General features: G+C 39.9%; 1 protein-coding gene across 1 annotated transcript in view; it reads right to left on the reverse strand.

The window, feature by feature from the left end:
• The window catches only part of LOC119429101 (receptor tyrosine-protein kinase erbB-4), a 297900-nt gene that overhangs the window by 157117 nt on the left and 125726 nt on the right, over positions 1 to 15057 (reverse strand). Inside the window, exons 9-12 of the mRNA XM_037696818.1 lie at positions 13298 to 13424; positions 10855 to 10928; positions 10046 to 10136; positions 5552 to 5757 (exon numbers count right to left, since the gene is read on the reverse strand). Coding sequence (XP_037552746.1) covers positions 5552 to 5757; positions 10046 to 10136; positions 10855 to 10928; positions 13298 to 13424 — 498 coding nt within the window. The remainder of the gene's footprint in view (positions 1 to 5551; positions 5758 to 10045; positions 10137 to 10854; positions 10929 to 13297; positions 13425 to 15057) is intronic.

Below are 15057 nucleotides of genomic sequence, written 5' to 3' on the forward strand. Positions count from 1 at the left end.
CACACACACACACACACACACACACACACACACACACACACACACACTGGCTGCACTCATTAATGGGCTAATGATATCAATCGTGGTGGAGCCAAGAAAAACTTTGGCAGGCCTTACTGCAGCGAGCTGCACCGGAAAACACATGACACGTTGTCAAAGTAGAACAAACATTGCAAACTGAATCAGCAACAAAAACAACAGTGCCATAAAGATGTTTTTTTTTTTTTACTTTTTTGACATGGACTACTCATTGTTCCATCTGGTCTCTGGTTCTGGCCACGAGTTTAACCCACCTCGGTGCATTCGTGTCACAAGGGAGCTGAATAAGGGCTTTCATGGCCAAGTAGTGAGTGAACGTGATCGCGTTGCCTTGGAAACGGGCACGTCAGGGGGAACGGCTGAGACAGTGCTGGATTTACACAGATACAAGAAGAATCCACGTTTGGAATAAATCATAGCATCAAAATAGGAAACCATGGGAGATCGACACATGTTTGGTCACTGCTGGATATCTGTTAAGACAGAAGATATATATGTGTGTGAAAGTCTACCAGGATTTTTGTTTGTTGTGTATCATAAACCTCACCTACTTTACAAAACCCTACAGAAATAGTATTTCTTTGTCTTTTGGTGATACTCTTACTTACAACTGAATGTATGTGTTTGTTAGCAAAATAGCTCAAACCATTGGCGTCAGAAGTGTTTGTAATGTGTGTGTGTGTGTGTGTGTGGGTGGGTGGGGGGCACAAGTGTACACCAGTGTACAAAAAAGCAATGTTTCATCTAGGTTTCCTAATTTTAATTCCACACATTTAGAGCATGTTTCTCACTAAGTTTGTAGAAATTCAGCTGTGGGTTTTAAAGACATTTCAACTTTGATGCACTTTAACACATAGTGTCAGGTCGGCACTATTTGTGTTTATAGAGAAATAAAAAAAAACAGCACTACCACTAGACTTTTTTTTTGCTTGTGTTCAACACTCATCTAAAGGATGTTTCTCACAAAACTTGAGGAAAATAAGATGTGGGATAGTCAAGAAATTTCAACTTTAATGTACCGTATTTTTCGGCCTTAAAGTCAAATTTTTTGCTTAATTTGCATGCCCTGCAACTTATACGCCAAAGCGACACATTTATGGATTTTCCCATATTTATAAATCACTTTTTGGCTGAGATATGACCGTTTTCATTCATTCTGACTGAAAACATTACAATTTTCAGCCGCTAGATGGCACTCGAGTAGTATGGCATGCCCTTGTATCATGTAATAGGTAAAAGTGGCTATTAATGACACGATCGGCTTGCCGTAGGCTGCAACCGTCATCTGCCTGGAGCAACCGAATCATATTCATTTTGCTGTGCTGCCCCGGGGAAATGCAACTGATTTGACCATTAAAGTGCATTTATTAAGTAAAAGTTCAACTGAGACACACCTTTACTATAAAGTCGAGCAAAAAAATAATTGTTTTTAGTTGTTAATCATGTTAAATTTCGAAAAAATGGACAGCGAGTCGCCCTTTGTATGTTCCTACTCTCGCGTATTGGCTTTTGAAATGCATCTGATTTGACCGTCAAAGTGCATTTATTAAGCAAAACTTAGACTGAGACACAAATTTACTATAATTTTATCAAACAAATAATTGTTTTTAAGTATTAATGTAGTTAAATTCTTGTTAAAGTCCTCCTTTGCATGCTCCCATGGCCGCCATTTGGCAGCCCATCGATTTTTGGCACAACACCGGCCCACATTTCCGGGTTGGGCCCACATTTCCGGTTAGTCAACGGTGGCGCATAATAGATACAACTTATACGACAAAGCAACATATTTATGGATTTTTTTCACTTTATCAGACATACAGTATTTGGACTGATGTGACTTATAGGGCGGAGCGACGTGTATGGCGGAAAATATGGTACCTTAACACACAACGTCTTACACTTACAGCATCTTACAGTGTCACACAATTAGCTTAGCGCTAAGCTTTTTTTTCTTTCTTTCGGCTCTTCCATTCTTCAGGGGTCACCACAGCGAACAAAGTCGCACAAAGACTTGGCAATTATTTTTACGCAGGATGCCCTTCCTGAAGCAACCACTGACCACCGAGCTACCACAGCCCTCTGTGTGGAGCAGAGAGCTGCCATCTAGGGTACCCGTGGGAGCAGATGGTGAGGGTTGAGGGCCTTGCTCAAGGGCCCAAAGTGGGGCGAATGAGGGTGGAGATAGGTGTGGATGTTTCACCTATCCCCACATTTTGATGTTGTCGGTACTGGGAGATGAACCAGCGATCTTCCGATCACAGGCCCACCTTCTCTAATCTCTGCGCCACCACTGCATCTGTATTGCGTGTGGCTAACGCTAAGCTAGCTGCACACAATACAAACACGCTAGCTAAGATGCTACAGAAATAGCGCTCCACTCCTCTCAAGCATCCTAAGCACCCCGGTCGGCAACTGCTCGCACTAAGCTCTCTAAGCTAGCGAGCAACACAGAGGTGTCTCTATCTCCTCCTTCCCTGTGAGCGTCCTGCCAAGGCAGGAGACGCAGAGGAGAAACATCTCTGCTGTGTTGAGAGTTGTAGGTAACCAGGAAAATCTGGAGTGGACTTTAAGTGGTTTGAGTGTTCTCCTATTAATTAAGTGGAATGGATTAGTTTCACAAAGAAATAGAAACGGCACTAATGTTTCATGATCAATGTGTGTGTATGTGTGTGTTTGGGGTGAGGAGGTCCAAATGCACATTTTTTTTTATGTGGGGGGACACGCCCCTTCACATACAATTGATGTGATGCCTATGGCTCAAATCACTGAAAGGATCTTAGCAAAACTCCCAGAAAGTGACCGATGACCATTAACTTTAAGATTCAACCTCTTTTTATGTTTGCAACACCTGATTAGCTTTAGTCAACACAACAAACCAATAACTTTATTTTTTACGGATATCAAGGTAAAAATTGATGTAGTAATAGCTGAGAGTCATTCAGAGCGCCTCTTCATATTGCATGATGTTGCGTATTTTTAAGGTTTGGGCAAAGCTGCTGCATATGGAGATCTTAGTCTAACTCAGACATGGAAGCTGGGCAGCAATTCATATTCTTCAAAGGCATGCAAGAATTTCCATTGTTTTATTAATGTCAAAGTTTAAAACGATAACCTTAATATCACCTTTACTTCTTCACAAGTCTCAATTATCTTTTCTCAGACCTCCTCACACCCTTTATTATGTTCTCGACCTGGTTCTGACATGTGGAGAACAACTGGCCTCGCTTCAGAACAACTTGTATCTAATCAAACCATTTATAATAACCAAAGTGTTTATATTTACTGACTGAGAGGAAAGTTGATTATTGTTGGTGTTTATCAAGGAGTGCTGATAAGGAACCAAAATTTAAAAAACCAAAACATTTAGTTATAATTTTCTTCAGTAATATATGTTGCTATAATAGAGAGCAGCTACCTCAGGATCACTCCATACACAAATTAAACATAATGTTGACAGTGGTACAACACTGGAGTGTAAAACACTTGGAGAACATTGTTCTCCTCTTTGCCAGGTCCTCTGGACGGATTCTTCTTGGTTGAAACGTTTCGTCTTTCATCTGAAAGACGAAACGTTTCAACCAAGAAGAATCCGTCCAGATGACCTGACTTTACTTTTTTGGATTTATTTACTTGGATGATTGAGCATGCATCAGGACATTATGAAGCACTTTGGCCAGGTTTGCCTCAGCCCTGTTTGGTGAATAGCAAGTGGCCATCAGGGCACTAATGATCAATTGTTAGGTTACTGGCAATCCATTGATAGACCGATGGTCCTCCTTCTACATGGGAAAAGCCGACGACAGTTCTTTATTGTCAAGTCTGCTTTCAACATCATTCATTCAGATATGTTTCGTCTCAAACTGGTGCTAAATTCAAATAAACCCAAAGGGATGGTGTTTTCAAACATGAAGTTGGTACCAGCTGTGCTTCCTTCTATTTTATCTTCGAATGGTGTTCCCATTGAGTTTGTCGATTCTCATAAATACTTGGGTATTTTGGTCGATTCACATCTCTCTTTTAAGCCTCATGTTGAAAACTTGGTAAAGAAATTGGGAGTTAAATTGGGTTTCTTTTTCAGAAATAGACCCTGTCTAACTCTGAATGCTAGGAAACACCTTGTAACTGCTACTTTCCTTCCATCCATTGACTATGGTGACATAATTTACATGAACGCTCCTACAAGAACCCTACAGATGATGGATGCTGTCTATGACTGTGAACTAAGATTCATAACTGGCTGTGATTATTGTACCCATCACTGCACCCTGTATTCACTGGTTAACTGGACATCATTAACTTCACATAGACTCTCACACTTTAAATCACTTCTTGGTCAGCTGTCTTCATACATCTCATCCTACATGTCACGTCATCAGTGCAGCTACAGCGTGCGCTCTCAAGACATAATTACTTGCAGTGTCCCCTCAGTGAGGACTGAACTAGGCAAAGGGGCCTTCTACTCCACTCCTGTTTCCTGGAATATCTTGTAAAAAGATCTGAAGCTCTCGACCTTGACCTCTCTAAGTGGCTTCAAACATCTGCTAAGTTCATGGGAAAAACCAATGCAGACATGTTCCTGTTTTTAGTATTTTACATCACTTTATAATGTATTTCATTTTTATATAATTTATTCTATTTACTTTTTCATTTTATATGCTTTTATATGATTATCTATTGTTGTCTGTACCTCTTCTGTGTTCTTTGTTTAAAACAGGTCTCTCTAGATGAGTCTTCGTGGCTCAATGAGACTAACCTGTATAAGTATAGATTGAATGAATGGTTTTGGACGTCCACAGCAAAGTGGTTTATCCTCTTTGAGAAGGTGCTAGTTATAGAACTGAGTTTGTGGCATGACCTCAGACTGATGAAGTCTTTCAGATGAAAGATGACACATTTCAACCAAGAAGAATCCAACTGCAATATGACCTGACTTAACTATTTTGGAGGTACTTTCAAGTAGATTTTAGGTTGGAAAAATGGGAGTCCTCTAAAAAAGTGTGACTTTATCAGGAAAGATTACGTTTAGGAAACTCTTATGGCTTTGCAAACTGTAAATTAAAAACTAGCAATCTTTGAAGGAATGCATATTGCTTACAGTCTTTCTTACCAAAGTTTTAGACTTGGATCATGTTATGCTGAGAAACAACAGTACTGATCTTTCTGGTGCCGAGTCATAAGAGGTCATGCTCAAAGGTTGTGTTATGAATGACTCTAAACTCCAACCACTTCAACTCATAGTTCCAATTCTGTAAAATTGACTGCGTTATACCCATTTTTTTGTTCTAACTCAGTTAGATATGGCAACCATCTCAAATTGGGAAGACTCCAAAAGTTAATCAGTTGTAGCTATACATGTACTTATGACTACATTCTGCAAATTCCATTAAAATGTGTGCAGTGATTCATGAAATATTCTTTAAACCAAAATACACACAAACATGCACAGACACAAAAACCTGCCATCAAAATGCAAAGGTGGACTATAAACAAGACCAGCGATGCAAAAACGTACTGCATTCTTTTGGGTCTTGGTTGTTGCGGATGAGCACTTTTTGGCTTGGAGTCCTGAAGAGCGACGTCCAGTTGACGGTGTTGTAGAAGCAGAGGTGGCTGTTGTTGGAGATGTAGACGTTTCCGGCGCTGATCTCGTTCAGAGACTGGAACTGGAGGGAGGAGATCCAACGCTGCTTCAGGATCAGCAGAGATATGCCACTTCCACTGAGAGAGGAGATACAATAAGTGGGGAAACAAGTTAAGAAGACGCATCCATACACAGAAGCATGACAAAATGGAGGTTTCAAAAGCAACAGCTGAAAACACAAAGGCTAATTTCAATGAAATCTTTAGAAAAACATGTAAAAGACTCAGAAGGCATGAAACAGAACAGATAAAAAATGCGGGACATGTTAAGAATAGGGCAGCACGGTGGCGCAACTGGTAGAGCTGCTGCCTCTCAGTGAGAAGGTCCCTGGTTCAAACCCCGGTCCAGGGGCCTTTCTGGGTGGAGTTTGCATGTTCTCTCCGTGCATGCGTGGGTTTTCTCCGGGTACTCCGGTTTCCTCCCACAGTCCAAAAACATGCATGTTAGGCTGATTGGTAACTCTAAATTGTCCCTAGGTGTGAATGAGAGTGAATGGTTGTTTGTCTCTATGTGGCCCTGTGATGGACTTGCGACCCGTCCAGGGTGTACCCCGCCCCTCGCACAGTGATTGCTGGACATGGGCACCAGCGACCCCCGTGACCCAAAATGGAACAAACGGGTTAAGAAAATGGATGGATGGATGGATGGATGTTAAGAATAGGAAAAGAGAGTAAGAAGATGGGAAAAATAATGAACAGCCAATAAAGGTGGAACGCAGACAAAGTAAACAGCCTTATGGAAGAACAAGAGATAAAAAAGAGAAATAGGCTTACAATAGAAAGAAAAAGAAGACTCAGAAGTACTGGACGTAGCTCACCAAACGAAGCTAAAGGCTTCTGTATACTTGTTATAGTTTAGTGAGTTTTTTTTAAATGATTTTGTTAAATTGTTCTTTTTCAAAGGTGGAATGATTATACGGGCAGTACAGTGGCATAGTTGGTAGAGCTGCTGCCTCTCAGTGAGAAGGTTGCCAGATCGAATCCTGGCCGGGGGCCTTTCTGGGTGGAGTTTGCATGTTCTCTCCGTGGATGTGTGGGTTTTCTCTGGGTACTCCTGTTTCCTCCCACAGACCAAAAACATGTATGTTAGGCTGATTGATAACTCTAAATTGTCCCTAGGTGTGAGTGAGAGAGTGAATGGTTGTTTGTCTCTATGTGTCTCTGTGATGGACTGGAGACCAGTCCAGGGTGTGCCCCGCCTCCCGCACAGTAAATGGACTGTATTTATTTTGTGCCTTTCTATCTAATCAAGAGACTCAAAGCTCTTCACAACACAATTCGTCCTCATTTACCTCCACACACACATTCATACAGCACACTACTACATCTCTACAAAGCTAATCTGAATCTATAAAAACTAATCAATGCTTTAGATCCTATTCATACACCAAAAGGACACACATCGGAGGAAATGAGGGGTTCAGTGTCTTGCCCAGAGATACTTCAACACGTGACTGCTGATGGAATCAAACCCCCAACTTTCCCATTGGAGGACAACAGGTCTAATCACTCAGCCACAGCTGCTGGACTGGAGTGACTGCTGGATATGGGCAATTTTATCCCCAGTGGTTCAAAAAGGAAGAAATGGGTAAAAGGTTGGTGGAAGGTTGATGGGACAATTAGACAACATACTGCTTTAATGGCCTTGGTCTTGTCAAGTTTAAAGATGTTTTAGAACTTTTAATACCATCAATCCCTTATCTTTACCCGCTTCTTCCTTTTTGGGTGGGGTGGGGGGTGTGGGGGTGTGGGGGTGTGTGTGGGGGGGGTGTCACTGGTGTCCATATCCATCAGTCACTGTGCGAGAGGCGGGGGACACCCTGGACAGGTCTCCAGTTCATCACAGGGACACATAGAGAAGAACAACTCTCTCACCCACACCTAGGGACAATTTAGGACAAACCCACGTATGCACGGAAAGAACATGCAAACTCCACCCAGAAAAGGCCCCTGTCCTGGATTTGATACGGCGACCTTCTTGCTGAGAGGAAACAGCAACAGCTCTACCAACTTAGCTACAACGACGCCGCTTTCAATACAACTGTATAAAAATTTTTGGGGTGTTTGGGCTTGTTTATATGAATTTAACCAGGTGGGTTTAAAGAAAATTCACAATATATTCTAACTTGTGCACCTACATTTTATTTTTAAAAATAATTTAATGAACTAGTGATTGCAACTGGATCTCATTAGTCTGTAGTATCACTTGGATCTTAACAGGTCTCTCTTGTAAATGAGTCTTAGAGGCTCAATGGGAACTAACCTGTATAATAAAGGTCTAACTAGAAAGTTCCTGGAAAAACTTTGATGGGGGCTGCCAGGCTGCTGCCCATTTAAAGTCTTGATTTAATATTAAAAGGTGTTTGGGTTTGCTATCACCATTATACCAAATTTCAGCTGAATAGCTCTAAAAATGGACGAGTTATGGTATATTTTCTTTTAGCTAAGGTGGCCATCTTGTTTTTTTTATTTTCAATCAGAGACTATTAGGGATCATTCTCAGCTACGAATTTGCCAAGTTTCAACTGAATATTTAAAAAAATGGCAGAGTTATGGTATTTTTTCTCTTTTGGCTAAGGTGGCCATCTTGGATTTTTGATTTGGATTTTATATGTGATAGAGAACATTCTTAGCTACAACCTCACCAAATTTCAGCTCTCTATGTATAAAAATGGCTGAGTTAAAGCCATTTAAAAGTAGCATTGTCTGCCATCTTGGATTTTTGTTTTTGATACAGCATTTGATAGCAAGCATTTTCAGCTGTCACCACACCAAGCTTCAGCTCTATATAACTAAAATTAACCAATTTATAGTATTATTCCTTTTTTGCTTTGTTGGGCATCTTGGATTTTTATTTTTCAATCAGAATCCATTAGGGATCATTCTCCGCTACCAATATGCCATATTTCAGCTCAATATCTATTAAAATGGCCGAGTTATCATATTTTACCTCTTTTAGCTAAGGCAGCAATCTTTGATTTTCATTAGAAATGTATTACAACTCAGTCTCCGCTACAATCATACTTAATTTCAGCTCAATATGTCAAAGAATGCCTGAGTTATAGTCAATTTTGTGTTTGCTGAGGTACCTATGGCAGCCATCTTGAACCAAAATGGCTCTAAACGTTCATCAGCTCTAGAGATATGTCTGGTGATTACTTGCTGCATATTTCAAACAAATCCAACGAGTTTCTGTTTTGTAGCTCAATTTCTCAAAGAATGACTGAGTTATAGTCAATGTTGAACCAAAATGGCGCCCGATGATACTCATTTTCTTTGAAAAGTTTTCTCCCATTCATTTCCTATGGGAAATTTACCATTTTTGTTAGCAAAACATCGCCATGGTAACTCCAATTACCAATAAAAGTAATAGCACACATCTCGGAGCTGGGAAGGTCATTTTAACTTAAAATTATAACTTTTGTGGGGTTCCACATAGCGGTTCGGGCCGCATTAATGGAGACGGAATAATAATAAATAAAGAAACCGCTATTGGGTGTAGAATAATAGGTGGCTTCAATGAATTTGCATAGGAGAGCAGTCTCTCCTATGCATTACAATGGCAGCCCCCAATAAAAAATCTTCACTTGTGATCAACACTAGAATATAAAACAAAAAAAACTAAGCTGGTATCACAGTCAGCTGACTGAACTAAACTACAAGGTGTCAGATGATCATACTGTATAATGTTAAACAGCTAAAATGACAGCTGAGTTCAAACTAACTACTAACCTGTGTTGTACAACAACATAGTATTTTTCACCTAATAAATGAGCAGTGAATACTTTGCAGTAATCATCACTGGAGCACTCGTCTTCATTCTCATAATTTTCAATCATGTAATTCTGATTATGTGACTCAAACAGAAGAGTTCAAGTATCTAAGAGTCTTGTTCACGAGTGGTGGTAGAATGGATCGGGAGATGGACTGACATATTAGGGCTACATCCAGAGTAATAAAGGCATTGGTCCATTCTGTCATGATAAATCAGGATTTGAACCAAAAGGAAAGTTTCACGTTACCCTGAATTATGGTCATGACGTATGGATTATGACAGAAAGAATGGTATCCTAGATACAAATGGCTCAAATGAGCATGCTTCGTAAGGTGACTAGGCTCATTCTTATCCATTACCCAGGAGGAGATCCTAGAGTTGCTACTCCTCTGTATCAAAAGGAGTCAGTTGAGATGTTTTGGGCATCTGATCTTGAAGCCTCCTGGGCATTTTCAGCTTGAGGTTCTCCACTGACAGGAGACTCAGAGCAGACCCAGGGTCGTGTATCCCCACTGGGTCTTCCTCCTCTAATTGTTGGGGAAGCTGAAGAAGGTGGATAAATGAATGAACGGATGATGTGCTTTTACTCACCTGTAAAGGGTTCTGCCTCCAATGGTTGCCAGATTGGAAAAAATACTCAGATCCGTCATGTTTTCAGGCCAAGACTGGATGTTCAAGTAGCCTAAAAACGCATTGCATAAAAGGTAATTAGCAGAATTTATGACCTGGACGTTGTCTTTAAATGCTTGTAGATCTTTACCAAAAGTTATAACCTAGAACTGTTAGGAAGGGAAAGGGGTATTTGATGAAGGGATTTACAAATTACAAGGAAGAACTTTAATCCATTCATTTGCTAACAACCAGATAAATGGGGTTGCACTTTTGGGCATAAAGTTGCCTCGCCTATTCATTCTTGGAAATGTGAGAAGACAACACACACTATTCAAAAGAATGGATCTAATATACACCCAATTTGTCTGGCTCGCACTTGCCTTTTAATGACAGATTATATCAAATCAGCAGCTGTGGAAATGACATTAAAAAGGATAGAGCAGGAAATGGCTGGGATGGAATAGCCATTGCTCTTCCTTACTGCTTGGGTTTTCATTATGAAAATGCAGTTTCACTCCATTAGCTGTTTGGCTCAACTGCAAGTTGCAGTTTAATATGACAAAAGGGTTTGCATACAAGGTTTTGTTCATCCCTTAAGGCCTCTAATAGCTAATGAATAAATACACGCACTGCAGCAACACGGAGGGTTGTTTAACCATTAAGCCGTCACACACAAACATATAGTAATGTATACATGTGGGCGCATTTTGAAGTTTGCTAACAAAAATCAGCTTTCATCTTCAAAACTTTTTCGTGTTTCCAAGACTACGCAAGTAAGTAAATTTCACCTGTGATCTCCTTCACGGTGCGGAAAACATTAAGATGCTCAGGGTCCATAGGTCCAATGCCATGATACATGTCCCTGAGGTGAAACAAAGCAAGAGATCATAATAAAACAGGTGCTTTTTACAATAATGGTGGAAATGATAATAAACCCGAATGTTTTCAGACCAAAGTTTAGAAATGGTTATTACTGTGCAAAATGTCTATTAGATTCAGATAAAGAACAATGTTTATCTTCATGGCACCTGATTAACTTATGAAATGTGATCAAACCTACATTGGGACTATATAAATATAATTACCAGTTGAGTCAGAGCAGAAGACACTGTACACAGCTAGATAAACATGTCTGTGGTTGTTTAAGGGTATATCTTACTGGGCTGAGACTGCTGGTGGCTATGACTCAAATTAGTAAGAAAACTGCAAGAAAATAAGGTATTTTCATTTTTTATTTGACTGGATTCTGAGTATTTGTGACCAGTGAGCCGTGCGGGCCACATTTTGTGATTTTACTGACATTTTTTCGTTGCTCACCTCTGCCCATATCAGAACCACCCCAGATGGCTTTGTACCGACCTTAGCAGTCAGGCTCTTTATTTAATCTATTGGAGAACCCATTAGAAATGAAAATGGAGATATATGAACCAGTTTTTAATATTAGTTAGTTTACAATTGTGTAGTTGTTAGAGCTGGTCATTCAGGACTGTTGCCTGCGATTTGTGTCCCATCAGTGTATGAATGTGATAAAGCACTGATTATTATTTGTATAGATCTAGTAGAGTGCTGTATGAATGGGTAAATGAGGGCACAGATTGTAGTGTAAAGTGCTTTGAGTATCTTGAAAAGATAGAAAAGCGCTATAAGTACAGTCCATTTACCATTTATTCTATTAGAGACAACAAAGCTAGATTCATCTCATAAGCTAACAATGAGCATTGTGGAAAAATGTCTTATTAACAGTAACAAACATTACATCTTGGTGTCAAATTGAATTTTTCGATGGAATTTACATATACAGTAGTCCCTCGCTCTTTCACGGCTTTTCAACGATTGTCAACTTTAATATTATTAACGTGATTGGGACAGTACGGGATAAAAAGTTAACGAAAAGAAAAAGAAAAAAAAATTGGACATGCAGCGCCATTTTTGTAGTTTTCTTTCGATAAACCTATACTGTAAGGCCAGTCCAAAGAACTACACTACCCAGAAGCCAACAGTGCTTCCAGCCGCTGATTTCTGCCAAAATGGAGGGAAAGTTTTGCTGCGCAAAGTCAAAAGTAACGATCAATCTATTAAGCTCACAGAACTGGCAGGAAAGTCGCAAATAATTCTGAAGCTTCCTGAAAACCACGTGTAGATCAACCTTGACGGGGTTGATGGAACCGAGCTGCTGGTTTACAGAGCTGGTGAATACCTATATAAAATGTTGCAGTACTGTAAAGTACATATACGTATGTTGAATTTATGTAGGTTTAGAGTTTAGAACATTTCAAGAGTGTGAGAAGGGTTTATAAAGCCTTAAAATATATATAAATACTAAAATAAATATAGCGTTCCTACTTTGCGGTTTTTCACCTATCGCGGGGGTCTGTGGAACGTAACCCCCGCGATAATAGAGGGACTACTGCATCGAAATATCCCGAAAATAATTTTTATTTTCATGGCTGTTAAATTTGCATAATCCTAGATCCACTCACAATTTGTTTCAAGTTTGTGGTTAAAATAATTGTATATTTAAATAAGTGCGATACTTAAATTAGCAAATTTTGACAAACAAAATTGAGCAAAAATGGATTAAGAACCGGGCAGCACGGTGGCGCAACTGGTAGAGCTGCTGCTTCTCAGCGAGCAGGTCCCTGGTTCAAACCCCGGTCCAGGGGCCTTTCTGGGTGGAGTTTGCATGTTCTCTCCGTGCATGCGTGGGTTTTCTCCGGGTACTCCGGTTTCCTCCCACAGACCAAAAAACATGCATGTTAGGCTGATTGGTAACTCTAAATTGTCCCTAGGTGTGAGTGGGAGAGTGAATGGTTGTTTGTCTTGTTTGTCTCTATGTGGCCCTGTGATGGACTTGCGACCCGTCCAGTGTGTACCCCGCCCCTCGCACAGTGATTGCTGGACATGGGCACCAGCGACCCCCGTGACCCAAAATGGAACAAACGGGTAAAGAAAATGGATGGATGGATGGATTAAGAACCAAAGAAGCTGCAGTTGATTAAATAACGGCGCTCAAACGAAAACCAACACATCTTTCCATCATATGAAACGTCTTCTGTTACAAATAAAGTCCAGTTGTTTTTGTATTGAACGCTTTTTGAATTCATCATGTCCTGGATGACTGAGAATCTTCACCAGCATATGAAATCTTGTAAAGCTCCACTGAGTATTTACTTAGAAACAGAAATAAATATATATATATATATATATTTATATATATATTTAATCTCTTACCCTTTAATTCCTGTTATGAGAAAAATGAGGTTGCCGTTGATTTTTGTGCAGTTTACGAACTTATCTATGTTGCTGGCATCCACTGTTTGGGCTGTCTGCAAGCTGCCCGTCCCGATGCCGTCACACACTGTAAAAAACAAAAACACAGTTTCAGACCTTGTTAATTTTAGTTACATTTGATAACAAAAGCCAGACCAAAGTGTCCTTGTACAGCAGAGGCCTCGTGTTGAGTAGCTGCTATTTGCCATTTTTCGCTGCAATGTGTTTTTGTTCTCTTTCATGAAAATAAAGTCCTTTGGCGCACAGGCAAGGCCATGGCCCTTCTCCAGGCGTTTGAATTCTTTTGATGAAAGCACAGACCAATCTACATCCAATTCCTCTCTATAATGAATTCATTACATCTGCATTAATTACACTTGCAGTCTAGTGTGAGCCGAGTATTTCTGACACAGGCAAAGGGGGATGATGAATAACGCTGGCATTAAGTGGTATAACCAGTGTTTGATAGTGATTTATAACAAGCAATTCCGAATGCGAAATGTTAATTTGTTATCATTTCCCACAGTTCCTTGGGCTATCCCTCATTAACCCCTCCCTCTGACGTGACGATGTAATCGAGAGATTAGCCAATCAATGGATGCCACAGCCAATATGTGCAGCCTGAAGGAAAACATTATTGCCTTCCCTCCAAAGAGAAAGGGCAAATCAGTTACCGTGGTGAGAACAATATGATGAAGGGGCTAATCTCTTCTATTGAACTAATGTAGTTTAATTTCAAATCAGACATTTTAGGTATTTAGCTGATGTCTTGTAGCAAAGCGACTCGTAATTACTGAGCAGGTAGCAGTTTCTCATTAAGAGACTATTTTCTGTAATTAACATGGCGACTGATGTTGGGATCAAGCATGCGACCTCCATTTATGCCACACTTGTCCTCCAGAAAGTAATATGCACTGATTTGCACAGCTCTATTAAGAGTAAAAAAAATAAAAAATTTAAACACAAATCTTATCTGGATATGTTTGAAAGGAGGGAAATAAGTTTAGACGGTTTGTGATTTAGATGGCGTCCCGTTTGTTAACAAGATGAAAGCAGAAAGTACGGTATCTTTTTTGGATCTAAATATGTTGGTAAATCTGGCAGGCAGTGGGGGGAGGGGTAACTGCAGTCAGTATGTATTTAAGGAAGTATAAAAAAAATCATCCAATTAAAAGAAACATGGTTAAACTACATGAAAATACATAAAATACATGGTTAAAGAAAAATAATAAAATACACTTTTTTTAAGCTTTTAAATTAATTCTTATGTGATGATCCAGCATTACTAAGGTTATTACACTAAATTTCCCTCTACATAACATAAATGTGGTTTACTCACAACAGATGTGTTTAGGTGGTAAATAAAATTTAAAAAAAAAATCATTAAATAGACCTTTTACATTCAACTGACAGGTTACAAGTATTTTCTGTTCGTTCTGCACTTTAGACATCACTGACATGACATTAGAGGCTTGAAGTTGTCCATCTTTACACCATAATATTGAAGTCATAACTTATAAATATAGACCCAGTGTTTCCCCTAGATTAGTTCCCTTGGCGGGGCTCATCATATTTTATTGTTGTCGGGGGAAGGGGACAGAGTCATGTCTGTATTGCCTGTCTGCTAGCTTAGCGTTACGTAGTTGCCGGTTTTATCGGCGGCGGGGAACGCACGGGACAAAGCCACGTTTGTGTCGCTCGCCTGCTAGCTCAACGCTATG

The sequence above is a fragment of the Nematolebias whitei genome, chromosome 23 (genome assembly GCF_014905685.2).
Source record: "Nematolebias whitei isolate Nwh7 chromosome 23, NemWhi1, whole genome shotgun sequence".
In the NCBI taxonomy this organism is placed as follows: domain Eukaryota; kingdom Metazoa; phylum Chordata; class Actinopteri; order Cyprinodontiformes; family Rivulidae; genus Nematolebias; species Nematolebias whitei.